Raw genomic sequence first — 27,674 nt, forward strand, 5'->3', positions numbered from 1 at the left:
TGGGTAATTTATAAAGGAAAGAGGTTTAATTGACTCACAGTTCCGCATCGTTTGCCGGGGAGGCCTCAGGAAACTTAAAAGCATGGCGGAAGGCAAAACGGGAAGTAGACACCTCCTTCGCAACATGGCAGGAGCGCGTGGGGGCTAACGCAGGAAAAAATTCCACTTTTAAAACCATCAGATCTCGCGAGACTCACCCACTATCACGAGAACCACTGGGGCGGGGGGCGGAATTGCCCCGTTAATCCAATCACTTCCCTCCCTCAGCACGTGGGGCTTACAGGTCCCTTCCTCGGCAAGGGGCGATTACAATCGAGATGAGATTTGTGTGAGGACACAGAACCAAACCATATCAGTACCCTATGTTTATGGTTTTATGTACTTGTGAATGGCCTCCAGCTGGATCTATGTTGCTGCAAAGTACATGATTGTATTCTTTTTTATGATTATGTAGTATTCCACAATGTATATGTACCACGATTTCTTTATCTTATCCACCATTAACGGGCACCTAGGTTGATGCCTTGTCTTTACTATTGTGAATAGTGCTGTGATGAACACAGAAGTGCCTATGTCATTTTGGTAGAATAATTTGTTTTCTTTTGGATATATACCCAATAATGAAGCTATAATGGAACTGCTTTTCTTTTTTTCTTTTCTTTCTCGCTTTTTTTTTTTTTTGTGACAGAGTTTTGCTCTTGTTGCCCAGGCTGGAATGCAGTGGCACAATCTCGGTTCACTGCAGCCTCCACCTCCAGGGTTCAAGCAATTCTCCTGCCTCCCGAGTAGCTGGGATTACAGGCGTCTGCCACCACGCCCAGCTAATTTTCTGTATTTTTAGTAGAAACCGAGTTTCACCATGTTGGCCAGGGTGGTCTTGAACTCCTGACCTCAGTTCATCCACCTACCTCAGCCTCCCAGAGTGCTGGGATTACAGGTGTGAGCCACTGCGCCCGGCTGGGATTGCTTTTCTTGTTCCAAGGGGAATGCTTCAGTGTTTGCCTGTTCAGTATCATGTTGGCTGTGGGTTTGTCATAGATGGCTCTTACTATTTTGAGGTACGTTCCTTCCATGCCTAGTTTCTTGAGGGTTTTTATCATGAAAGGATGTTGGATTTTTTTGAAAGCATTTTCTGCATCTATTGGGGTGATGGTTTTAGTTTGTAATTCTATTTATGTGGTGAATCACATTTATTGATTCATGCATGTTGAACCAATCTTGCATCACAGGAATGAAACCTACTTGATCATAGTGAATTAATTTTTTTTTTTTTTGAGATGGAGTCTCACCCTGTTGTTCAGGCTGGAGTGCACTGGCACAATCTTGGCTCACTGCAACCTCCACCTCCAGATTCAAGTGATTCTCCTGTCTCAGCCTCCTGAGGAGCTGGGATTACAGACATGCACCACCGTGCCTGGCTAATTTTTTTGTATTTTTAGTAGAGATGGGGTTTTGCCATGTTGGTCAGGCTGGTCTCAAACTTACGGCCTCCAGTGATCTACCCACTTCAGCTTCCCAAAGTGCTGGGATTACAGGCATGAGCCACCGCCCAGCCAACTTTTTGATGTGCTGTTGAATTCAGTTTGCTAGTATTTTGTTGAGGATTGTTGTATCTATGTTCACCAGTGATATTGGCCTGGAGTTTTGTTTTTTCACTGTGTCTTTGCCAGGTTTTGAGGTCAGGGTGATGCTGGCTTCATAGAATGAGTTAGAGAGGAGTTCCTCCTACCTGATTTTTGGGAATAGTTTCAGTAGAATTGGTAGCAGCTCTTCCTTGTACATCTGGTGGAATGTGGCTGTAAATCTAGCTGGTCCAAAGCTTTTTTTGGCTGGTAAGTTTTTTAGTACCCATTTCACTTTTTTTTTTTTTTTTTTTTTTTTTTTTTTTTTTTTTGAGATGGAGTCTTGCTGTGTCACTCAGGCTGGAGTACAGTGGCCTGATCTCGGCTCACTGCAAGCTCTGCCTCCCGGGTTCACACCATTCTCCTGCCTCAGCCTCCCGAGTAGCTGGGACTACAGGCGCCCACTACCATGCCTGGCTATTTTTTGTATTTTTAGTAGAGACACGGTTTTATTGTGTCAGCCAGGATGGTCTTGATCTCCTGACCTCATGATCCGCCCGCCTTGGCCTCCCAAAGTGCTGGGATTATAGGCGTGAGCCACCGCGCCTGGCCTAGTTCCTTTTCTCTAGAGAACCCTGATTCAATTTCTGAACATGATATCGATTTGTTCAGTCTTTCAGTTTCTTCCTGATTCAATCTTGGGACATAGTGTGTTTCCAGGAATTTATCTATTGCCTCTAGATATTCTAGTTTATGTGTGCAGAGGTGTTGATAATAGTCTCTGAGGATCTTTTGTATTTCTCTTGTATTGTGGGGTCACTTATTACAAGGGACATCTTTGTTATTTCTGATTTTGCTTATTTAGATCTCTCTTTTTTTTCTTTGTTAATCTAGCTAGCGGTTTACTGGAACTGTTTATCCTTTCAAATAATCAACTTTTGGTTTTGCTGATTCTTTGTATGAATTTTTGTGTCTCAATTTCATTAAGTTATTAACTCTGATTTTAGTTATTTCTTTTCTTCTGCTATCTTCTGGGTTAGTTTGTTCTTGTTTTTCTAGTTCCGCTATGTGCAATATTAGATGGTTAATTTGAGGTCTAACTTTTTGAAGTAGGCGTTTTAGCACTATCAACTTTCCTCTTAATACTGCTTTTGCTGCATCCCAGAGATTTTGGTACTTTGTGTCTCTGTTTTCATTTCTTTCAAAGAATTTTTTTGATTTTGTGCCTTTATTTGTTGTTTACCCCAAAAATCATTCAGGAGCAAGTCATTTAATTTTCATATAATTGTATGGTTTTGAGAGATCTTCTTAATCTAATTTAATTAATTTTTTTTTTTTTTTTTTTTTTTTGAGACAGAGTCTCACTCTGTTGCCCAGGCTAGAGTGCAGTGGCATGATCTCGGCTCACTGCAACTTCCACCTCCCAGGTTCAAGTGATTCTCCTATCTCAGCCTCCCAAGTAGCTGGGATTACAAGCACCTGCCACCATACTTAGCTAATTTTTTTTGTGTGTGTGTATTTTTAGTTGAGACAGGGTTTCACCATGTTGGCCAGGCTGGTCTCAAACTCCTGACCTCAAGTGATCTGTCTATCTTGGCCTCCCAAAGTGTTAGGATTACAGGCGTGAGCCACTGTACCTGGCCAAAATCTTCTTAGTATTTTCTGTCTTTATTCTACTGTGGTCCAAGAATATGGCTGGTATAATTTTTAGTTTTTTGAATGTATTGAGACTTGCTCTATGGCGGAGCATGTGGTTGATCTTGGAATATGTTCCATGTGCGGATGAGAAGAATGTATATTCTGTGGCTGATGGGTGGAGTTTTCCATAGATGTCTAATAGGTCCAGTTGGTCAAGTGCTGAGTTTAAGTCCAGAATTTCTTCGGTAGTTTTCTGCCTTGATTTCTGCCCGGCCTTTGGTTTTGTTTTGTTTTTGCTTCCTGAATGTTTACACCTGAGAACATTAAGGAGCAAAACACTCCTGGGCTGGCCGGGCGCAGTGGCTCATGCCTGAAATCCCAGCACTTTGGGAGGCCAAGGAGGAAGGATTACTTGAGCCCAGGAGTTCGAGACCAGCCTGGGTAACGAAGTGAGATCCTGTCTCTAAAAAAAAAAAAAAAAAAACACTTGGCTGGGCACAATGGTTCATGCCTGTAATCCCAGCACTTTAGGAGGCCAAGGCAGGTGGATCGCTTGAGGTCAGGAGTTTGAGACCAGCTTTGGCCAACATGGAGAAACCCTGTCTCTACTAAAAATACAAAAATTAGCCCAGCTTGGTGGCAGTTGCATGTAATCCCAGCTACTTGGGAGACTGAGGCAGGATAATCGCTTGAACCCAGGAGGCGAAGGTTGCAGTGAGCTCAGCAGTGAGCCAACCTGGGCAACAGCGTGAGACTCCGTCTCAAAAAAACAAAAACAAAAGAAAACAAAAAATCAACACTCCTGAGCTGACCACTACTGCCCATCATCCTCCAGACCCATTTCCCGTGGTCTTGGTCTCCCACCAGGCTGGCAGATAACCATCAGCCACAGCCATGCCCTGGAGGTGGGGCCATCTGGAACCAAGACTGATCCCTTCTGGACTCAGGACTGACGTTGTCATTTGTGAGGCCCAGTGCAACATAAAAATATGGGGCCCCTTCTTGGAAAATGATTAAGAATTTCTTTTTTTTTTTTTTTTTTTTTTGAGACGGAGTCTTGCTCTGTCACCCAGGCTGGAGTGCAGTGGCCGGATCTCAGCTCACTGCAAGCTCCTCCTCTCGGGTTCACGCCATTCTCCTGCCTCAGCCTCCCGAGTAGCTGGGACTACAGGCACCCGCCACTTCGCCCGGCTAGTTTTTTGTATTTTTTAGTAGAGACGGGGTTTCACCGTATTAGCCAGGATGGTCTCGATCTCCTGACCTCATGATCCGCCCGTCTCGGCCTCCCAAAGTGCTGGGATTACAGGCTTGAGCCACCGCGCCCGGCCAAGAATTTCAAGATGGTGACAGCTAGGGCCAAATGTGGGGCCTTTGTGAGGATGGGCCCTGTGTGACTGTGGAGGCTGCACTTCCATGAAGCCATCCTGCTGGTGGCACAGACCTTTCCAGCCCAGCTTGGTGGCAGCTGCATGTAATCCCAGCTACTTGGGAGACTGAGGCAGGAGAATCGCTTGAACCCAGGAGTCATGGCTGTGGCTGATGGTTATCTGCCAGCCTGGTGGGAGACCAAGACCACGGGAAATGGGTCTGGAGGATGATGGGCAGTAGTGGTCAGCTCAGGAGTGTTGATTTTTTGTTTTCTTTTGTTTTTGTTTTTTGAGACAGAGTCTCACGCTGTTGCCCAGGTTGGCCCAGTTTCCCTGGAATTCCCTGTGCCCCATGTTGGCTCCTCTCCTCTGTTCTCCCTTTTCCTTCCCCAGTGCCCTCTCACATCCTCTTTTCTGCAAAGTGAGCCAGGAATCTTGGCTGGTGTGGCCTCCCCTTGATGTCTTCAGGGCTGTTGGGTTTCCCTTGACATTCATCTGGGGGACTCTGCCTCTTGCTCCGGCATCATTTTGTCCCTCTATTGCCATGGCTGGCTGCATGTGAGGAACCTGGACCACATGGGGCTAGATTGCAAATCGGTACCCCGTGTTTTACCTGTGTTTCTCACACTGGGCCAGCCTACTTCTCCAGCTTCATGCTCTCATGTGCTGAGCAACAATCTCAAGGCATTCTGGGCCCTGACATGACTACAAGCTTTTGAATAGTGTGGCAGAGATGAGCTGTATATTTGCTAATTTCATTGTACACACCTGCTGGCCCACTGGAAGACTACATTTCCCAGTGGCCTGTGCATCTAGGTGAGACCATGTGACCTGTGACAGCCAGTGAAATGTGACGGGAAATGAAGTACAGGACTCCTAGGCCATGTCCCTCTGCCATGTTTGCTCCCCCGACCTGCCTGTTTGTGACACAGATGGTGGAGCTACAAGATGGAAGCAATCACTTCTGACTTTGCAGTCTCCCTTAGAGGCTACACGATGCCCTTCTCCCAGCCCAAGGGCTCAGGGAACATATCTAGGGGATTGGCTTTCTCCTCATTTTTCAAGGTGGGTCCTTGCCACCAGCCTCCTTGTTTTCAGGAAGCTCCATGCAGCCAGGGACATGACATTGGCCACAGAGGCAAAGTCATGGTGGGGGCTGGATGCGGTGGCTCACACCTGTAATCCCAGCACTTTGGGAGGCCGAGGCAGGTGGATCACTTGAGGCCAGGAGTTTGAGACCAGCCTGGCCAACATGGTGAAATCCTGTCTCTATTAAAAATACAAAAATTAGCTGGGCATGGTGGTGTGTGCCTGTAATCCCAGCTACTCGGGAGCCTGAGGCAGGAGAATCACTTGAACCCAGGAAGTGGAGGTTGCAGTGTGCTGAGATCGTGCCACTGCACCCCAGCCTGGGTGACAGAGCAAGACTGTGTCTCAAACAACAATAACAACAACAACAACAACAACAAACAAACAAAGTCATGGTGGGACCTTGAACACTAATCCTGCTCTCTGGGTCTCAGCTCCCTCACTGGAAAGAAGGCAATCCCCCAGCCTCTCATGATGGAATTCCGGTCCCGAGGGCAGCTGAGAGCTGTCCCCTCACTCTCTCTGGCTACCTCCAAGGGAAGACCTGACTGTGATCTTTGCATGGAGCCCCCACAGGTTGGCTCCTCTGAGCTTGGCATAGTTTGTAGAAGCCTGAAGATGATAACCCTATGGAAAGACTTTTCCAATATGAATATGTGGGGATGGGCAGGTGTGGCTTCAAAGTTGCAAAAAGGTTCAGTCCAGCTTTGCCCCCACTTACCAGCAGGATGACCTTGGGCAAGGAACACCTTCTGTCTGAAGAAGAGACTCTATCCACCTAGGATTAAGTGATGACAGCACAGACTTTATTTCTCCAAGACTCAATTTCCTCATCTATGAAATAGAAATAGAACTATACCTACCTCATGGGGTTGCTGGGAGAGTCAAAGGAAATAAGGCACCATATGTAGAGTTGAGCGGGGAGCCTGGTCCTAGGTGTCTAGTGAATGTCAATGTCAAAATGACCGAGTGCCTGCCCCTCAGCAGCCTTGCTCCTCCCAGCTCTGCATGCAGGCCCTGGGGACTCCCCCGAGTGGTTTGATGATTTCCAGGGCTGCTCACGGCCCTTCATCTGGAATGGGGTGCAGCAGTGTGGGGGCCTTCTTGGGGGTGGGCCCCTAGTACCTCATTTAGAGTTTTGAAGAGGCAGCCAGTGTCCTGTGCAGACAGCATTCCAAGGCCTGGAAGGCCCACCAATCACCAAGTTCTAGTACAGGCCCAATCAATCACTCCCGCAACCTGCTGCAGACCGGCTGGCAGAAGATCAGACGCCCTGGTTGCTGAGGGTTAATTACCAACTTGGCACCGTCAGCTCAGGGAGAACTTGCAAGAGTCTTTCTGTCTCTTTTTGTCTGTTTCCAAAGACATAAACATTTGTACTGCAAGTGGCCCAGGGGGCCTGGAGATGTTTATTTTGTAGTTAACAAAGAGAAAGACATTTTGACTTGGGAGCTGAGTATTCTGCTGGCCCGAAGGAGAAGCTTCTGGGAGACTCCTCGCACTGGGAGGTGTCTCCAGGAGTGGCTCAGTGTGGGGCAGGGCAGTGGTGTGGGTGATGCTGGGCAGTAGAATAGATGTCTAGTCCAGGGCATTGGCCAGGCCCCTTCCTGGGGGCAAGCAGGGGAAGCAATGTTCCTCAGTGGTCCTAATGTGTGCTGGAAACACACGCACCAGTGTTTTGACGGTGCTTCTACTGAGCAGTGTGACAGTGAGAGAGACTTATGTTGTTCTTTTTGCTTTGCATGCTTTCCAAATTTTTTTTTTTTTTTTTTGAGATGGAGTTTCGCTCTTGTTGCCCAGGCTGGAGTGCAGTGGCACTGTCTTAGCTCACTGCAACCTCTGCTCCCTGGGTTCAAGTGATTCTCCTGCCTCAGCCTCCCAAGTAGCTGGGATTACAAGCATGTGCCACCACGCCCAGATAATTTTTGTATTTTTAGTAGAGACAGGGTTTCGCCCTGTTGTCCAGGCTGATCTCAAACCCCTGACCTCAAGCGATCTACTTGCCTTGGTCTCTCAAAGTGCTGGGATTACAGGTGTCAGCCATAGCACCCAGCCTCCAAATTTTTAAGTAATCCACCTGCACTTTATTTTCAAACTTGCACATGTAATTCATGAATGTAAGAGATTCAAGCCACATATAAATATATCAAATAAAATGTGAAAATAGAAGTGTCCTTACCTCCTCTTTTCGTGTTTTTTTTTTTTTTTTGGAGACAAGGTTTCACTCTGTTGCAGTGGCGTGATCATGATTCACTGCAGCCTAGAACTCCCAGGCTCAAGTGATCCTCCCCCCTCAGCCTCCTGAGTAGCTAGGACTACAGGCACGCACCACCATGCTTGGCTAATTTTCATATTTTTTGTAGACCCTGGGTTTTGCTATGTTGCCCAGGCTGGTCTCAAACTCCTGGGCTCAAGAGGCCACTTACCTTGGCCTCCCAAAGTGCTGGGATTATAGGCATAAGCAACTGCCCCTGGCTTCCTCCTCTTTTCCTTCCTTTCTTTTCCAAAGGTGACCACCATAAGAGTTAGGCACAGACCTTGCAGGACTTTGCTGGTGCCTTTGTATATGCATACATATATTTCCCTCTCTCTTTTTAAAATTTGGCAAAAAAAAATTACACTTATGCTTTGTTCTTTGACTTGATTTTTTCATGTAAGGTATTCTGATACAGTATATATAGAGGCACTACATTAATTTGTTCTTTTTTTTTTCATTGCCTTTGGAGATTATACACCACATTAATTTCAATGGTGACATAGGATTTCATAGTATGGAGGTAGAATAATTCATCTGATCACTTATCTAATGGAATGAGTCCTTTTTTTTTTTTTGAGAGGGAGTCTTCCTCCTAGCCCAGGCTAGAGTGCAATGGCAAAATCTCGGCTCACTGCAAACTCCGCCTCCCGGGTTCATGCCATTCTCCTGCCTCAGGCTCCCAAGTAGCTGGGACTACAGGCGCCCGCCACCACACCCGGCTAATTTTTTGTAGTTTTAGTAGAGACGGGGTTTCACCGTGTTAGCCAGGATGGTCTCCATCTTCTGACCTCGTGATCCGCCCGTCTCGGCCTCCCAAAGTGCTGGGATTACAGGCGTGAGCCACCGCGCCCGGCCAGAATGAGTTCTTTAGAGGGTTTGGTGAGAGTGAGACCTGGGCTAATGTCCAGGTTTAGGGTCAGGAAACCTGTGACATTATTTTTTTCTTGTTTTGTTTTGAGATAGGGCTCTCGCTATTTTGCCCAGGCTGACTGTGAACTCCTGGGCTCAAGGCATCCATTCCCTCAGCCTCCAGAGTAGCTGGGATTACAGGCACACATCACCGCGCTGGGCAAAAGAATCCGTGTAACTGTAATGGAAGGGCTTGAGTGCGGTCGCGGTTCAGGGCGGGCCTTCTTCCGCAGATCTCCGGTCTTACCACGGGGCGGAGCTGGTGAGCAAGCCTGCGCCGGGATGGCTCCTGCAGGAAAGGCGAGGGCGACAGGAGGCGGCGGCTGGGGGCTTTGCCGCAGCGGGAGCCGGGCGGGCTGGCAGCTCCTTACCTCTGCCAGCTGGGCCAGTGGCCTTAGCCTATTTGTCCACCTGCAGCACTGGGGGAACTATGAGGACATTCAAATTCTGCATTCGTTCCCTTACCTGAAGCGACAGATAAGGAAATCCACCGCAGGCAGGGAGTCGGCAAAAAAGGGTATTTTCACCCAACAGCTAGGTCCCTAAGAAAGTGAAGGTCAGTAGATACTTTTATTAAATGGGGTCACATATTGAAGGTCTTGGGGAAAACCAGCTACTTGAAAGAACCAAGTCAGGAATTATTTTCTAAGGAGGGAACTGCCCCTACTTTGTGCGTTGTAAACTTGGAGTTTGATAAATGGGGTTCTCAATCTGAAAGGCGGGCACATCTGAGGTCCCCCCTGCTCCTGGTGGTCCCCTTAGTTTACTGATAAAAATCGTTAAAATTTCTTGAGGACTCACAGGCCAGTCACTGAGTTAAATATTGTACTTTTCTTATTTCATTTAATCTTCACAACAACCCTATGAGAAACTACTGCTGTATCTATTTTCTTTTTTTTCTTTTCTTTTTTTCTTTCTTTTTCTTTTTCTTTTTTTTTTTGAGATGAGAAGTCTCACCCTGTTAGCCAGGCTGGAGCGCAATGGCGCGATCTCAGCTCACTGCAACCTCCTGCCTCCCAGGTTCAAGCGATTCTCCTGCCTCAGCCTCTGGAGTAGCTGGGTTTACAGGTGCCCGCCACCAGGCCAGGCTAATTTTTTTGTATCTTTAGTAGAGACGGGGTTTCAACACGTTGGCCAGGCTGGTCTCAAATTCCTGACCTCAGGTGATCCGCCCGCCTCAGCTTCCCAAAGTGCTGGGATTACAGGTGTGAGCCACTGCGCCCAGCCTCTATTTTCTAGATGAATAAATGGAGGTTATAAAGGAGCCAGGCATGGTGGCTCATGCCTGTAATCTCAGCACTTTGGGAGGCCAAGACGAGAGCCCAGCAGTTCAAGACCAGCCTGAGCAATATAGTGAGACCCTGTCTCTACAAGAATTTTTTTTTTTTTTTTTTTTTTTGATCAGCTGGACATGGCAGCTCACGCCTGTGGTCCTAGCTACGCAGGAAGCTGAGATGGAAGGATTGTTCAAACCCAGGAGAGTGAGGCTGCAGTGAGCTATGATTGTGCTGTCAGAGGCAATGGAACCAGAGCGACTCCATCTTGAATAGGGGCTACTGAGTAAAATGAGGCTGAGACCAGCTGGGCTGCATTCTAAGGAAGTCAAACATTCTTAGTCACAGGATGAGACAGGACGTCGGCAGGACTGGTTTCACAAGATACAGGTCACAAAGACCCCGCTGATCAAATGAGATGCGGTAAAGAAGCTGGACAAAACCCGCCAAAACCAACATGGCAATGAAAGTGACCTCTGGTTGTCCTCACTGGTCATTGTATGCTAATTATAATCCTTTAGCATGCGGAAAGACACTCCCCCCAGGGCCATGACAGTTTATGAATGCCACGGCAATATCTGGAAGTTACCCTGTATGATCTAAAAAGGGAAGGAACCTTCAGTTCCGGGAACTCCCCACCCCTTTCCCGGAAAACTCATGAATCATCCATCCCTTGTTTAGTATATAATCAAGAAATAACCATAAGTCTACTCAGTCAAGCAGCCACGCCGCTGCTCTGCCTACGGAGTATCCTTCCTTTATTCCTTTACTTTCTTAATAGACTTGCTTTCACTTTACTGTCAGCTCACTCTTGAGTTCCTTCCTGCTTAAAGCCAGAAACCCATGTGGCCTCCCAGGCTGAATCCCAGTTTTGGAGTTTACCCTGTGACGGTGTCACTGCTCTCCAGCATGGGCGACAGAGTGAGACCCTGTCTTTAGAGAGAGAAAAAAAGGAAAGGTTGTCCTTGGCAGGCAGTATGCCAGAGCCCCAAGAGTCAGCAGGAGAGGTGGGGGGACGCGGGGCGCAGGGAGGAGCTAGAGAAAGTTGAGCAGATTCTGTCTCCCGCTTTCGTAAGAGATTTGGGGGGCAGATTCCAGCCCAGTAAGTCAGTGCACAGAAGGGCAGGCCTCACCCGTCTCACAGGACTGAGAAGAGAGGCGAGTTTCTAAGAGACTGGAAGGCTCCCTACATGGGAAAGGGAAGTGATTTTAGTCGCGTTTGGCTGGCAGTTCGGCTGATGGTTCCAACTCATGGGTATTAGCAAAGGGGAGCAAGGAATTGCTGAGGGTGGCAAATTGGTTATAATTAAGAGAACCTGGGAGACGCAAAACAATGTGAAGGCCACCAGCTGTCCTGGATCTGGAGCGTCTGTCCTTGGAGCCGCTTGCAGGGGGTTGGAGGGATGGCTCAGGAAACCAGCCGCCCTCCCCTACAGTGCAAACCATTCAGCAAAGACTGCGGGAGGATGGAGCCTCTCTGCCTGATATTCCCAGGGCCCAGGGGACTGCCCTTGCTCCTGGGCCTTCCTTCCTGCTTCACTGTCACCTTTTCTTCCTCCACAATTTACATGCCTTGTCTCTTAGGAAAGCAAACAGGCTTGGGAGTGGGCTCAAATCCTGACTCCTGTGCATTTTTTTTTTTTTTTTTAGACAGAGTCTTGTTCTGTCTCCCTGGCTGGAGTGCAACAGCACAATCTCGGCTCACGGCAACCTCCACCTCCCCGGTTCAAGCGATTCTCCTGCCTCAGACACCCGAGTAGCTGGGATTACAGGCACGTGCTACCACACCTGGCTAATTTTTGTATTTTCAGTAGAGACAGGGTTTCACCACGTTGGCCAGGCTAGTCTCAAACTCCTGACCTCAAGTGATCCACCCACCTCAGCCTCCCAAAGTGCTGAAATTACAGGGGTGAGACATCATGCCTGGCCGGTTTTTACACTTTTTAATTTGGGGGGAAAAAATCAAAAGAAAAGTATTTTGTAGCATTTTGTGACATGTGAATGTTATATAAACTTCAGGTTTTGGTATCCGTGAAGTTTTATGGGAACACAACCGTGCCCATTTGTTTACATATTGTCCGTGGCTAATAACAAGGGGGGCTTGGTGGCCCCTCATCCCCCGCTCCTCGTGGAGCTGCCCAGATGGCTCCAGAGCTTGCTGGGGTCACTGAGGGTCCCAGTGACTGGCCTGTGGTTCTGGTCAAAGGATCTGAGACTGTATGGCCTGCAAAGTCTAAAACATTTAGTATTTAGCCTTTTACAGAAAATGTTTGTCAACCCCTGGCATAAGTGCCTGACAATAGGTGGTCAGTAAAATGTATCCTGTTATTCGTATTATTATTACTGTTACTGTTATCCCTTTTGGCCTCATTTTAACTTTCAAATAATCACACTCATGGCTTAATGGAGAGATTCTAAACCTGAGGTCCATGGAAGGGTTTCAGGGGGCAGGGGGGGTCTCTGAACCTCTGCAGTCTGGCAGATGGGGTCTTTTTTGGGGGGAGAGGCTCCATCCAACCCCTGGTTCTCAAAGGGGTTTGTGTCAACAAATAGGTAAAAAAAAAAAAAAAAAAAAAAAAAAAAAGTGTAGGTTTGATCCTTCCTTGACCCAGGCAAATGGATCCACACTTTCCCTGGGCTGTCTGAAGGCCACATCCTTGAAGATGAGCTATTTGGGGGCCCACCCACTGCCTGTGTTGGAGGGGCCTGCAGCTCAACAGGAATGAGGACCCACAGCTTTGGAGCCAGCGGTCCCAGGCTGAGTCCAAACCTTGGCGGCCCCTAGCTGAACCCCTTCTCTGACCCTCGGTTTCCTTGTTGGGTTGCTGCAAAGATTAATTTGGTAATGTCTGTTGGTCACTTGGCACAGCGTCTGGTACACAATAGGTACTGCAGAGATGGTAGTGATTACTAATCTTATTGTCCTTGCACATTCAAAAGTGCTTTCCTCAGCTCACTCAGACCCAGGAAAAGCTGCCCCTGTATTTGGCTGAATTTGAGGTCTGAATACCCCTTGAGGGCCCTTAATCTTTATCTTTGGTACCAGCAAATAAGGCAAGTCCACTAAACATTCACGTGATCAATATGCAAAGAAGCATGACCCTCAGTGAAGTTTTTAAGAGTTCAGTGACCTCATTTGAACAGAGACAATGCTTTTAAGAGTGAAATAAACGGGATCTGCAGCTTCACTATTGCAAAAGCCCTGGCTGTTTCCGAGTGGCTGGTGTTTCTCCCAGAGGGGTTACTCTGAAGCTCAAGCTTGGGTCTACTTTCCCCCTAAAACACTTCTTGTGGAGCCCCTTTTCCCAGCTCAGTCACCCAGAGCTAACAGGTTTATTCCAAAGCCCAGCAGCCACCACCGGGAGGGGACAGGGTGTCTTTGCAGACGGGCTGTCCTGGAGATGGGCGTCCTGCACAGACTGGTTCATGTTCAGCCTGGCAGGCACTGCCCGCCCCCAGTTGCTGGGCTTAGGCCCATTCAGCGGAGGCCTGGTGGCTCCAGACAACAGCTGGAGACCAGAAGTGAAGACTTCCAGCTACAAGCAAATGTTGCTGCTTCTTGAGATTGAAATATTCTATCCCTAAAGTGTCCCTTTCAGCTGAGCAAAAACAATCCCCCATCGGGACCCGACCTCGCCACAGAGGAACAAAAGCTTCCCAGTTCTCTGAGTCCCAGAGACTGTCTGCAGTTTCAGGCACGCATGGCCCAGAGGGGAAAGAAGATGGTCATGTGACTTCCAAGCCTGGAGACAAGGTCACCCTTGTCCAGTCCTATTCCCCTTCATGGGAAGAAGAGCCTTTGACTGCCTGACAAAGGATGGGGCTGGTGCTGCCGTGGGGCTGGCTCCCGGGTGGATTCTCCAATGTCTGTGTTTCTCAGGTTCCGGAGAACACAGGGCAAGGTCAGTGGTCCCCAGAGTCCACTCAAATGGGTGTGAGGGTCTCATCCTGGCTTCATTGTCCCATAATCCCAAAGTGGTTTTTTAGGTAGGACAGTTGCACATTCTGGCTGCATTTATTTATTTTTCTGTTGCAGCATAATTTGTCCCTAAGAAATTCACCAGCAAGGCCACCCTGTTTGTTTTCTACCAGCCATTTCCTGCCATTAAAAATATTTTCCTTCATGGAAGGAAAGAGCTTCTGGGAGAGAGAAGGAAAGAGCTTCTGGGAGAGAGAAGGAAAGCCCGGTGAAGAGAAACAGTCAAGCGAAGCTCACCTTTAAAGGAGCCATCCCGGGCCGGGCGCAGTGGCTCGCACCTGTAATCCCAGCACTTTGGGAGCGCGAGGCGGGCAGATCACCAGGTCAAGAGATCGAGACCAGCCTGTCAACACGGTGAAACCCTGTCTCTACTAAAAATACAAAAATTAGTCGGGCGTGGTGGCGGGCACCTGTAGTCCCAGCTAGTCAGGAGGCTGAGGCAGGAGAATCGCTTGAACCCAGGAGGCAGAGGTTGCAGTGAGTTGACATCGCACCACTGTACTCCAGCCTGGCAACAGAGCGAGACTCTGTCTCAAAAAAAAAAAAAAAAAAGGTGCCATTATGTTGCAACAGCCGCAACAGTGTTGGGGCTGGCTGCAGGGTGGAGGCAGAAGTTACCAGGGAGGGGACAGTGGTGAAATGAAGGGCGTGGACTCTGTGTCGAGGCAATGCTTCCAAGGATTCTGATGTGGTAGGTTTGCGGTGGGGCCCAGGAACCTGCAGTTTAACAGAGCACGTAGGGATTCCCAGGCAAGTGGTCAAATGCATCCCACCGAGAGCCACATCTGTGGTGGTAATATTCTTTAGCTGGACTGGCCTGTGCCCTCTTTTCTCAGAGAACCCTATCCTAGCAAAAACTGGCTAGACGAGGGAGACTTCACCTGGCCCAGCTGTCTCCTGAGAATCTGGGACTGGGACTCAAAGCCCCAGCAGTCTATGTGTGCCGGTCAGGTTAGAATCTTTGCTCGCCAGGCTCAGTGACTCACGCCTGTAATCCCAGCACTTTGGGAGGCCGAGGCGGGTGGATCACCTGAGGTCAAGAGTTTCAGACCATCCTGGCCAACGTGGTGAAACCCCATCTCTACTAAAAATACAAAAATTAGCTGGATGTGGTGGCGGGTGCCTGTAATTCCAGCTACTCCAGGAGGCTGAGGCAGGAGAACCGCTTGAACCTGAGAGGCGGAGGTTGCAGTGAGCAGAGATTGCACCACCGTACTCCAGCCTGGGCAACGAGCAAAACTCCGTCTCAAAAAAAAAAAAAAAAAAAAAAAAAAAGCTTTGCCCATAGGTTATTTGGCTTCCAGGGGAGTCCTCGTCTCCTGTCCTACCCCTGCCCACCCTGGTCCTGCCAGGCACTCCCTCACTGCCTCAGTGCATCCCAGGACACTGTCCCCTATAGCCTTCTGAGGGGGGGCCCCAACACTCACCCTGAGGATGCCGCCTGTGCCCATGTTCCCTTGGGTTGTGCAGAGCCCTGTGCTCCTTGGGGGGGCTCAGGCTGTCTCTCCAACGCCTGCCGGACAGCTCTGCCTCAGTGTCCCACAGGGACCACAGTGGATTTAGCCCAAAAGGAACTCATCAGGTTTCCTCTCACACCTGGCACCTTTTCCATTCCTTATGCCAAAGAATGGCCCCTCTCTCTGCTCAGGCACCCATGTCAGGTACCCGAGCACCATCCCAGACACCTCCTCATTCTTAACCCCCACCTCTATTCTAGAATGAAAGGAACACCTACCTTTGATGGAAAACATACTGCAGGTAATAATAATTCATACAGCCCAATGCCTCACAAAGGCAGGTACTGTAACTGTCTCCATTTGACAGGTGAGAAAACAGGTACACAGGGCCGTGTTCCTTGCCCCAGGTCACATAGTGAATAGTGGAACTGGGATGTGAGCCTGAGCTGCCCACCCCATGCACGTGCCCCTGCTCCGGCGATGTGGTCAGCGTCTCTCTCCACGGCACTGGCGTGGGGGCCCAGGCATGCCCTCAGCATCTCCTGGTTGGGCCTGTAGAGTCTCCTGACTGGTTTCCTTGCCCTCGGTCTTACCCTGCTCAGATCTGTTTTCCCAGACGCAAGGAGAAACGCTTTCTAAACTGGGAATCTGATGTCACTCCTCCGCTGAAACCCTTCAAAGGCTCCCTGTTTTACTCTCACTGGCCTCACAGAGGATGAATGGAGGAAACTGAATCCTGGAGGGCTGACTCCAGGGCTGTGCTCCCAGCTACTGTCCCCCACGGCCTCTCCATGCCTCAGCTGTCTCATCTGCCAAAGAGGGAGAGTGGTACCCACGGCGAAGAGTTGTAGGATGTGCACAGTGTCTGCCAGCGGAGTGCCTGGCACAGAGTGGGCAGCTCATACATGGAGCTTCTATTAGCTTCTTTCCTTCCTAAGAAGGAAAGGGTGGGGCAAGAAGTGCGTGGAGAGGAGGAACTGGTTGCTCTGAGAGGCAAAGTCAGTTCCACCTGGGATAATAATTACAAAAGCACTTTAGATGCATTTTGTCAAAACATAACCTCCATAGCCTCCTGAGGAAGAGATTCCATTACCCTTTTCAGATGGGGAAGCTGAGGCTGAGGAGTCAAGGGACCAACCCCAGGCTGGCTCGAGCCCAGATTTCTCTGATGCAGAGCGCTGTGCTCTGCCCTGACCCTCCTTGGATGTGCGCTGCAGTGCAGTGGTTTTGGAGTACCTAATCTTTCCGATCTTACCAGCTGAAGGTCAGCTGTGGGTCAAAGCCGTGACAAGACTGGAAGAAATTTAGAGGCATTACTAGGAAAAAGCAACCAAAAGGTGAGGACTGGCACCCGAGGGAAGGAAGAATCCCACCACAGACACCCTCTGTTTGTCCCAAGGTCTCTGGGGAACCCCCGTAGAAATGACAGCGTAGGGCCCATCACTGTTTCTACAACAATGAGAATATTTATTTTTTCCAGAAAGTAAAAATAACATTTTTTCTCTTTTGTAAAAGTACCATTACATTCCATTTTCTTAAATAACAAAATCCTAAAAATATATATTAAATTGTATACAGTGCATCACACTTCATCTTATATTTTAAAATACATGATGTTTCTATTTTATTCTCAAAGTTGCATATTAAGAGCATATTTACAAATAAAGCCTTGTCATCCAAAGTCAAAATCCCTGCTGGAAGGTGAGTTTGGATGTGGGAAGGTCTTGACGTGCATGAGCCCCACGATGGCAGCTCCCGTGCAGGCGGGGAAGGGCCCTCCAGGCTTCGTGTCTAAAGACCCTTCCTTTCTGAAGCAGATTTCCCTCTGACTTTCCTCCACACCTCACTTCTGCCTCTGTACTCAACTCAGCAAGACGGAAGCCTGTGAGATGTGCCCACCAGGGGTCTGCAGTCAGAGGGTGAAGCCCTGTCACCCCTGAGCCATCCAGCCTGTGGGGAGACAGCTGTGGCTGGAAGGCTTGAAAAACACCCCACACCAGGGAAGCTAAGCTGAGACCTGGCCAGGAGGTAGAACAGTGAGGAAGGTAAACAAAGACACCAGAGGAAACAATCCAAACTCCCAAGGTAGGAACAAAAGCCGACATCAAACACCACATGGGAGATCTGAGACCTAACTGTGCCAGGCGGTGGGGTGGGGAGCTGCCCAGCCCCGTGGGAGACCTGGCCTGGCCTCAGCAGACCAGGGAGGCAGGGTCTCGGAGGCCATCCGCATATAAGTGCTTGTGAAGAGTAAGCGTGCAGTGCCAGGATGCATCGGGGCTGGGTGATGGCCTGGCTGGGCTGCAGGCAGATCTTGAGCCTGGCCAGGAAGGCTCCTGCCTGGGCTGACAGTGGGGCATGTGGGTGGAGCCACACCCAGGCACTCCAGTGGGTTCTGCCTGAGGGCCAGGACAGCTGAACTTGCTAGTGCTTTGATCTCTGTGGGCTTCTGGCCGGTTGGAGTCTTGAGCCGGAGCCCACTCTTCAGAAGTTAGAGCAGCCTGGTCTCCTCGCTCACGCCCAGAGAGGCCTCAAGCCTGTCCTGATGTGGGGGACAGGGTGGGTGAAGGCACTCGGGTTCATTCCTACTCATTCTCTGCTTTGCAAGCAACTGGACAAACGGGGAAGAACAGGGCACCGTGTGCCTCCCGCCTGCCTTCTCAGAAGGGCCAAGGACACTGAGAAACACTGCTAGAAACTAGGGGCCACAGCTGGCCAAGGCATAGTCACCACGGAGAGTGACAAGATCAGCTGGTGAGGGCCTCCTGTTGGCACATGTACCAAGAAGGCAGGGCCTGGCGCCAGCGGGGAACAGGGTGAGGATGGCACGCAGGCCCAGTGCCCCTGCAGCCTCCTCCCACGCTCTGTCACCTCAGGAGAGGCTTTGGCCAGGGTGCTTTCAGAACTCTGTCCACAGTGGTCCCCAAAGCCCCTCCCCTGCCTCTTCCACAGTCTTCTGCCATGCGTTCTGACGTTGACTTTCCCAGGGTTACCCTCTTCCCGCCACCTCCAACCCCCACTTTATCTCATCCAAGGAGTTTCCTCAAAGTTCAAGTGCCACCTCCTCCATGCTCCTGGAAGCCCACGTCATCTCTTCTGGAACAGTTTCTTTCTCAGGTGTTTACTTAGCTGCAGTGGCCTTCTGTGGGCTGTCGCTGACTTTCTAAGTGGTTCTAACTGAGCCCATAGCCAGGCTCCGCAGGACCCAGCACCCATGGAGGCTTAGCCTGGGATGATTTACAGCCCTCCTGCCCCTACACTGTCCTGAGCCAGGTTTGGGTTTCCCGGGGCTGTTCCACGGATTGTAAGTTGATCCTAGAGGCACTGGGCCATGCCAGGGTCAGGCAGGAGGAGAAGCGCTGGGGCATCCCCGGCACCTCCCAGGCCCTCCAAGGAAGTACTGCCCCCACTGCAGGCTCTGACAGCACATTGGCCTGGGCATGGCCTCCCCTGACTGAGATGTGAGGAGGGCAAGGTGGGCATTTGGGCTGTAGGACACCCCAGAGGCCAGTGGTCAGTGTCAGCCCCAGGCAACTGAACAACTGCCCCCTGGCTGGGTGAACTCTTCCTGGGGCCACATGCCACATTCCCTTTGTGCTGCACATGGCTCTATTCACAGCACAGGGCCTGCTGGGATGACACACACCTGACACTTGTGTTTGAGATTCCACAATCAGTGTGAATAGCTTGGAGGGGAGACTGCACGTGTCGATATGTTTCCAGCGGTCCTCCTGTGTGACGGGCCTCTTGGAGACAGAGGCCTGCGGACAGCTGCTCTTTCCAGATCAAAGCATGAAGCCTGCACCGAGCAGCTCTGTGCCCTCAGCTGGCCTCCCACGGGGCCTGGGGTGGCAGTCCTGACCCTGTCTGCCTGTGACACATTGCTCCATTTCCCTCCTCTGAAGGCCCCTTTGCCTGAAGCTCTGAGCACCTCTCCTGCACTCAGGCTGCCGAGTGTCACCTCTCCCTGCAGACACTTCCCGTGTGGCCCTCTTTCCTCCCAGGGGTGGCAGGTGCAGCGGTGTTGCCAGAACCTCAGTAGGAGCCCCAGCAGGCAGTGGCTCAGGGCTTGGGGGAGGTAGGCAAAGTGCTGCAAAGAGGAAACGCCAAGGCCAGAGGTGCAACAATCACCCAGGCCCGAGTGCCTTGGGGAGAGGCACGCTCTGACGAGGGCCTAGAAGGCCAGCAGAGGCACAGTCCGCTTTTCTCAGCTGCTGTTGACAAAGCCTGCTTCCAGATGGCAAGGACTTTTAAATTAGCGATGGCACTTACCTCCCAACCAGCAGCCACTACAGCTGCAGCTCTCAATCTTAGGAGGAGCTCCTTGGAGGAGCTCCAATTCCCAAACCCACCCTCTCCTCGCACCAATCTCTGCAGCCCACCTCCCTATCTAAGGGACAGGGTGACATGGGACTGGGGACAAGAGCCCTCTCCTTCCCCACTAAGCCATTCCTAACCCCACATGGTCCCCACAGGAGGGGCAGAGAGCACGGATGGCTCTTGGGGTGTTTTTTATCTTTTAACACAGGGGACGCCAGAAGGAAGGACCACAGGCCCCATGTCTCATGTAGTGCTGCCTAAAGGCAAAAACACAAGATTGATACTCTCTGCTCTGAACTGAGAGTTAGCTGAGCCAATCATAGAGAGACCGAGGCCTGGCTCAGGTTCCATAGGACCACGAGCTGCTCAGGGGCAAGGCTGATAAATCCAATCCTGAGTGCCCATAAAAGCTTGCAGGAGAATTTGTTGCATGAGTAAATGAATGGGTGTTTTTTGTTTATTTGTTTTTTGTTTTTTTTGAGACAGAGTCTCACTCTTGACGCCCAGGCTGGAGTGCAGTGGTGCGATCTTGGCTCACTGCAACCTCCGCCTCCCGGGTTCAAGCTATTCTTGTGCCTCAGCCTTCTGAGTAGCTGGGATTACTACTCAGTGATCCCAGGTGGCTCCTACCACCATGCCTGGCCAATTTTTTTTTTTTTTTTTTTTGAGACGGAGTCTCGCTGTGTCGTCCAGGCTAGAGTGCAGTGGTGCAATCTCGGCTCACTGCAAGCTTGGCCTCCCAGGTTCACGCCATTCTCCTGCTGCAGCCTCCCAAGTAGCTGGGACTACAGGCACCTGCCACCAAGCCCTGCTAATTTTTTGTATTTTTAGTAGAGACGGGGTTTCACTGTGTTAGCTATGATGGTCTCGATCTCCTGACCTCGTGATCCGCCCGCCTCGGCCTCCCAAAGTGCTGGGATTACAGGCGTGAGCCACCACGCCCAGCCGCGCCTGGCTAATTTTTATACTTTTAGTAGAGATGGGGTTTCACCATGTTGGCCAGGCTGGTCTCGAACTCCTGACCTTAGGTGATCTGCCCGCCTCAGCCTCCCAAAGTGCTGGGATTACAGGCATAATCCTGTTGTGCCCGGCCGAATGGATGTTTTATATGACCAAAGCTCTTCAAGCTTTCCCTGCAGCTCCATGAGCTATGGAAAGAAGAATCTAGAAAGAAGCCCATGTGTAAAGTATCAGGTTTGATATAAATGGGGGTCACTAGATCTTATTCTCAGACCCTCCCAGGCTGGAGGAGGCCCATCCTAGTCCAGCATCTGGAGAGCAAAGTTGCCAGGGCAGCACAGACACCACCCTCTTTACACCTCACTAATGTGCAGGAGTCCACACTTGCATGGGACCAGACCAACTCCCAAGAGTACCTGAGAGTTCTCCCTGTCTGGCCCTGTTCCAAGCCATAAAGACCAGAAGAAGAGAAGAAGCAAGAAAAATTCAATGTAACTAAACCTACCCACCACCTGACAGCCATCTAGAATGTACCTGAGCCCGGTGCCAGCCATGACCACCTCTGTCATTTCAGCCTCACTGTCCTGACACCTCCACTGCTAGCTAGATCAGAGAGAGAGATGCAGAGAGGGCTGGGCCCCAGGGCCTTGAGTCTCTCTCCTAAGTGCAACCGATGAAGCAGGAGGAATCCAGGCTGTGCCTGCCCTGGCAGCAGGGTGCCTCTTCCTAGTTTGTAGGAGGGCGCCCCCGAAGAGGCCAAGGCAGAGGGAGAGGCAGGGAAGAGTCTGTCAGAGAAGAACCACAGGAGGGGTTGACCCCAGCAGCCTTGAGCTCAAAGAGGGCCCTCGAATCCTAGGCACAGCAGGGTTTTTAGTCACTCACAAGAGGATTGCGGTCATCTTGTTGACTCTGACCCTTGAGTTTCTTCTTAAAGATGGAAATCGAAGTGGAAGGCTTGTAAAAAATGCTCCAGATTTCCCCCGAAGTCCCTGGTTGATGACAATCCCTAAGGTCCCCTGAAGCAGGAACACGATGGGATCTGTCAAGCAGATAAATAATTTTTCCAATAGATTAGAACAAAGCACTCCAAACAACCTACCATCTCATGAGATACTGTATCTAGGAAATGGGGTGGGGCAAGGTCTGGGAAGGACCTCACAGCCACCTCTAAAGATCTGAAGGACTAGTGTGCAGCTGAAATGAGACCAAGTGCAGCAGGGCAGCGTCCACATCAGAATAACAAAGAACTTTCTAACTAGCGGAATTCTTCGAATCTGGAAAAGCCCAGCCTGAGAGAATATGATTTTTCAAATTCTTTTATTTTAAATAAAAGAACTATCTTCAAATGCCATTCACCTGGAAGCCCACTTAGCTAAAACAAGATAAACGCAAAACTTCTCTGCTTCAAGCAGAGATCCGTCTAGCCTCCGGTGCTGGCCCAGACTCTGTTCAGTCCCGGCAGCTGCCTGGCAGGGAAGCTGCAGCTGATGTCAGAGGAGAGTTAGGCATGCACTTTAAGGCCTCAGCCATGCTGTCAGATGCTGGATGCTATAGGAAGCATCGGGCTTTCTTGCTGCCACAGGGGATGTGGTCAGGACTGAGCCTGAGAGGCTTCCCCAGAACATGTGAATTGTGACTTTAAAACACACAGACACACACACACAGACACACACACACACACATGGACACAGACACACAGACACACACACACACACACACACATACGAGGACATTATTTCCACTGAAAAATTTCAAGTGTAGAGTGGAGGTGTCTATGTAAAGTGGTTCCAATGTGGCCAAAGGCAGCCTTCACAAGGCAATAGAAGAGCTCGCGTTGAATGTATGAGAAGTCTGTAGCACAGGGCAAGTGAGACGGTCAGGAAAAAGACAGCTTTTAGTGGACATACATACATTTTCAGGGAGGCTGTGAAATGAGAAGAGCCTCGACTAGAAACCACCGGAAAGACAGAGTAGGGGTCTAGGAAAAATTAGAACAAGCTCCCCTCTAAGTACACAAACATCAGTAGCATGAACAATTGCCCCTTTCCTGGAAGGCGCAACTGTTAGACTTGAGTAGCAAAATAAGGGAAGGAAATATATTTTCCCCCAAATTGGTCAGAATTGAATGATAAAGCTTCCATAAGTTTCTTCAATAACTGTTTTAAAATAACTACTAAGCAATAGTGAATAAAATGTGAGAATTCTCTTCCTAAGGATGTTTCTCAATTTCTAGAAGGCATCAGAAAGTATGCACCGCATCGTCCTAGCTATCTTCAATCCTGCATAAAGATCTCCATAAGGGACTAGCACATTTGCTTTTTAAGCCAGGAATGTTGCAATCCTCCTTGAAATTGTATGCTTTGGACACAGCAAACAAAATCCCTCAAACCTTAATGAGATTTGTCCAGTTGTACATTTCACTCTACAGAGAAGGGGTATGTCTGCTGCCTTCCATTCCCTAGGACTGAGGGCCTTGGAATCATCTGCTGATTCTACAGTTGTACCCAGACAAATGAAGCATCATAGAAAACCAACTCTGAGCCTTCCCTTTCCTGGAATCGGGCAGCTCCCTCTTGTACTCACTTGAATGTGACGTGCAGAAGTATCTTTGCTACAATGGCTGTGACTGTGAGGATGAGGAGAGTTGCCAGACCATAGACTGTCCATCCTGCAAATGCAAAAGATAGAGCTTACTAGGCTTGTTTGTGGCTGGTTTCCGAAAGGAAGTCGGCTATAGAATACCCAAGTGAGTAAGTCTGACTGAGGGGCTCCCTGCAGGCCGGTGTGGGAGGGCAGTCAGCAAACCCAGCCTCAGGAGCAGCTGAGACCCAGGCTAAGCATGGGGCCCCAGGTGTTCTGAATACTTCCCTTTGTTCTACAAGTCACTCTCAGGGAGAGGCAGGCAGGATGATCCAAAGTCTACTGGACTCAGAATCTAAAGGGATGACATGCATTTTGTCTCTGCCACTGGGACCACTGTGCAACCACAGGTGGAGTTATGTAAACTCTTTGGGCCTCAGTTTCCTCATCCGAGGAATGAGATGTGGCCTATGAGATGCTACTGAGATCCATAGCCAAATGACACACAGGAAGTGCTGGACAGGCCCTTCTCCCTAACCTTCTATGGTGGGTCCTGCAGGGGCCCCCGGGCAGTTTGAAAGCCTCCAGGCTCGGTCACTACTGAGGGTACTTTCCAGTTCTACCAGCTCATAAAAGCATCACTTCCTTGGCTCACTGCATCCTCAAGCTCCTGGGCTCAAGCAATTCTTCTGCCTCAGCCTCCTGAGTAGCTGAGACTATAGGCATGTGCCACTATGCCCAGCTAATTTTTCTATTCTTTTCTTTTCTTTTTGAGACAGGGTCTCATTCTGTCACCCAGGTTGGAGTGTAATGGTGCAATCATAGCTCACTGCATTCTTGAACCCCCGGGCTCAAGCCATCCTCCCACCTCAGCCTCCTAAGTAGCTGGGACCACAAGTGTGCACCACCACACCCAGATAATTTTTTTATTTTTTGTAGAGAAAGGGTCTCCCTATGTTGCTCAGGCTAGTCTCAAACTCCTGGCCTCAAGCCATCCTCCTGCCTCAGCCTCCCAAAGTGCTGGGATTACAGGCGTGAGCCACTGCACCTGGTCCTGCATGACTTTTCTTCATAGCTCTTATAATTATCTGATTTTTATTTTGCTTTCTTTCTCCTCTCATTTATATGTCACAGAAGGGCAGGGATTGTGTTTGGTTCACTCTATAATCCCGTACCTAGCATAGTGCCTGGCACCACTGAAGTACTTATATATCTTTTGAATGAATGAGTCAGTGAGTGAATGAATGGAGTTCTTGGAAATGCCAATAAATTTAGGGAGTTTCAATGTGGGGCTCTAGAAAGATAATCTTAACGTGGGAAAATACAGGATTAGCTGATTAGTCACAATGCACAAAAGGCATACTTGCCTAATCTTTGGAGGTGAGCACTTTTCCCTCAGGACTAAGGAAACAATTAATAAGAAAATTTCCCTCAAAAGCCAGGACAGACTATAGGTCACAGAGTCAATGTCCCAACCTGCCTCTGAATAAGAAACACCCAAGTGCTTTTGTCTTTATAACTGTCAAGAGCGCTACCTTCAACTCTGTGGCTTCCAGCCCCCATGGGTGGCGCCCAGGAATTGCTACCTGGGACAGTCTGAGGTGGGTGGCTGGGGCTGGTGGTGATGACATAGAGGACTTTGGAGGACCGGGCAGCGCTGACACTGAGGTTGGCCTGCTCTGTGATCACCTCGGCCACTGTCTGGTTGACAGCGGGCCTCTCCTGTGGCAGTTCCTCCTTGACGGCTGGAAGAGAAAAAGCAATTAACTGGGGCCAGGGCTATGGAGACTCAGAGCTGAGCGGGGGAGAGCACGAGTTATGAAGAACAAGCCTTCTGCTCTATTCAATTCTGGTGCAGTTCCTTCCATGGGCAGGTCCCTGCCATTAGATCTACTAAAATAGCCACACTGACAGGTTTTCACCTCTTTTCTGTCTCATGAAATATAAATGAGTTATGAAATGGGGGTCGGGAAGGAGCCACAGCCTCGGGATGATCTGCAAGTTGAGTCAGTAGTTCCTGAGTCCCAATCTGCCCCGCAAGAACCGCCCAAGTCACAAGGGTAAAGAAGAGAAGCCCGAGGCACATGGGCCCTAAAGAGCCCCCAAGGAGGCAAGGATGTCTTACCTTGGTATAAAACAGCAAATCCCTGGGCCTGATTGATGCGATCAGAGAAGAAATACAAGATGACGAAGTCCAGAGAGACGTTGAAGGACAGAGGTGGGCGGTTCCTCCCGTGGAAGCGGGCTAGGACACGGTGGGTGTAGCCATCCAGAAGCTCCACCATGTCCGCCGAGTCCCTGATGTCAAATAGGGGGAAGCTGAAGTGGATGCGGGAGGCCCCCGGAACCCGGATGGTCCAGTAGCAGACCCTCCCCGTGGCATAGGTGTCGGGGAAGTCAGGGGAATAGACCACAGAAGACATGGCTGAGTAGTTCCCGCCGCAGGCGCCGACCAGAGCTGTAGGAGAGAAAAAGACACCACGCCCTCAGTCTGGGCCTCTGCCACAGGCACGCTTCCAACACCAAGGCTCTAAAGGCTTCCTAACGAGCAGGATCCCATTTAGGACACTGTTTCTATCTGTAAAACCAGACAGTCTTATGTTTCAGGATCGAGTCACAAAATGAATCGCTGAGACTCTGGACAAATGACTGTGGAGATGTTTTTCCCCCCAGAGACCTTAGAATTAGCACACAGCACAGTGGTGTGGCCTAGGTTGGGGCTGGGCTGGAGTCAGAGAGTCTGGACTTGGGACTGGCAGGGCCAAGTGATGGCAGGGGCTGCACGTCACTCGCGGGCCTCTTGCTTCTCTCAGTTTCAAGGCTGGAGAGAGCACCACCTGCTCCTGTATCACAGGAATGTGCGACGGCACATGAGACAAAGCACACAAACCACTGGGGCCTCTCTGCAGGGGAGCCACCCGATGAGGTAAAGTCGTCAAAAGAGAAAGGCTTTACAGTTGCTCGTGTGTCCCCAGTATCCTTGCAACGCTCCCATGAGGGACCACGTTTTCAAGCAGAAAAACTGAGGCACAAGAAATGACTTTCTGCAGTGAGGAAACATGCTAGATTCTAAGCACTCTGTACTGAGCACATTTGATTTCTCTGGACTCCTGTTTTTGATAGGCAGGTTCTAGAAAGGGGATGCAGTGGTTTCCTGTCTTACATGGTGAAATGTAAACAAGATCTTAGAACTGAAACTCCTTGGGAGGGAGTGTAGGGCTAGGAATTTTTTTTTTTTTTAAGATGGAGTCTCGCTCTGTTGCCCAGGCTAGAGTGCAGTGGCATGATCTCGGGTCACTACAAGCTTCGCCTCCCAGGTTCATGCCATTCTTCTGCCTCAGCCTCCCAAGTAGCTGGGACTACAGGTGCCCACTACCAGGCCAGCTAATTTTGTTTTTGTATTTTTAGTAGAGACAGGGTTTTACCATGTTAGCCAGGATGGTCTCGATCTCCTGACCTCGTGATCCGCCCGCCTCGGGCTCCCAAAGTGCTGGGATTACAGGCATGGGCCACCGTGCCCAGTCAGGGCTAGGATTTAAAAAGCAGGCTTTGGGGGAGTTCTGGTTCCCTTTAGGATGTAGAAAACAGCAAGCAGGCCGGGTGCGGTGGCTCACGCCTGTAATCCCAACACTTTGGGAGGCCGAGGCAGGTGGATCACCTGAGGTCAGGAGTTAAAGATCAGCCTGACCAATATGGTGAAACTCCATCTCTACGAAAAATACAAAAATTAGCTGAGTTTGGTGGCGTGTGACTATAGTCCCAACTACTAGGGAGGCTGAGCCAGGAGAATTGCTTGAACCCGGGAGGCGGAGGTTGCAGTGAGCTGAGATTGAGCCACTGCACTCCAGCCTGGGCAACAGAGCAAGACTCCATCTCAAAACAACAACAACAACAACAACAAGCGAATGCTGCTTCCATCCTAACAATGAGAAAAAGCTTAAAACTCAGCTGAGGTCTCATGACAACCAGGGGAACTTAATTCTACAAAGTCAAAGCCCCACCAAGGAGAGTCAGGCCACACAAATAGTTTCATCTTTGAGAGAACACAGGAGGAAGAGGTGACTGCCAGAGAAGTAACAAGAAAGCACTAAAATCTTAACAAACTCTTAAAGGCTGAGAGTGGGCTAGTGTCTTAGCTTAGGGCAACTGGGCATCCCAGACACAATGGGCATTTTGCCCTCACTTGCGAGCTTTTCTGCACAGACCTCTACTCAGTGCTTTCACAAGTGACTTAGGTTGGCCAGCAGACCATAGTCCCCCTGAGTGGCACAAGTGTGCAGGA

At 49.8% G+C, this 27,674-nt stretch overlaps 1 protein-coding gene and 1 pseudogene across 9 annotated transcripts in view; both read right to left on the reverse strand.

Annotated features, from left to right (window-relative positions):
- The window catches only part of KREMEN1 (kringle containing transmembrane protein 1), a 110,657-nt gene that overhangs the window by 18,616 nt on the left and 64,367 nt on the right, over positions 1–27,674 (reverse strand). Inside the window, exons 6-11 of one of the 8 annotated variants that reach the window (XM_028827895.2) lie at positions 25,518–25,850; positions 24,979–25,137; positions 23,396–23,480; positions 21,695–21,851; positions 9,288–9,364; positions 7,718–9,111 (exon numbers count right to left, since the gene is read on the reverse strand). In XM_028827895.2, the coding sequence (XP_028683728.2) occupies positions 9,066–9,111; positions 9,288–9,364; positions 21,695–21,851; positions 23,396–23,480; positions 24,979–25,137; positions 25,518–25,850 (857 nt within the window). In that variant the 3' untranslated portion in view covers positions 7,718–9,065. Of the gene's footprint in view, positions 1–7,717; positions 9,112–9,287; positions 9,365–16,976; positions 18,075–20,274; positions 21,852–23,395; positions 23,481–24,927; positions 25,138–25,517; positions 25,851–27,674 lie in introns of those variants that run through there. The other 7 variants (XM_028827894.2, XM_077950213.1, XM_077950212.1 and 4 more) reach the window with 7 other exon arrangements.
- On the reverse strand, positions 18,485–20,284 carry LOC144329491 (uncharacterized; annotated as a pseudogene). The gene has a single exon (XR_013399377.1). The product of XR_013399377.1 is annotated as an uncharacterized LOC144329491 (transcript).

Source organism: Macaca mulatta, chromosome 10, assembly GCF_049350105.2.
Source record: "Macaca mulatta isolate MMU2019108-1 chromosome 10, T2T-MMU8v2.0, whole genome shotgun sequence".
Taxonomy (NCBI): domain Eukaryota; kingdom Metazoa; phylum Chordata; class Mammalia; order Primates; family Cercopithecidae; genus Macaca; species Macaca mulatta.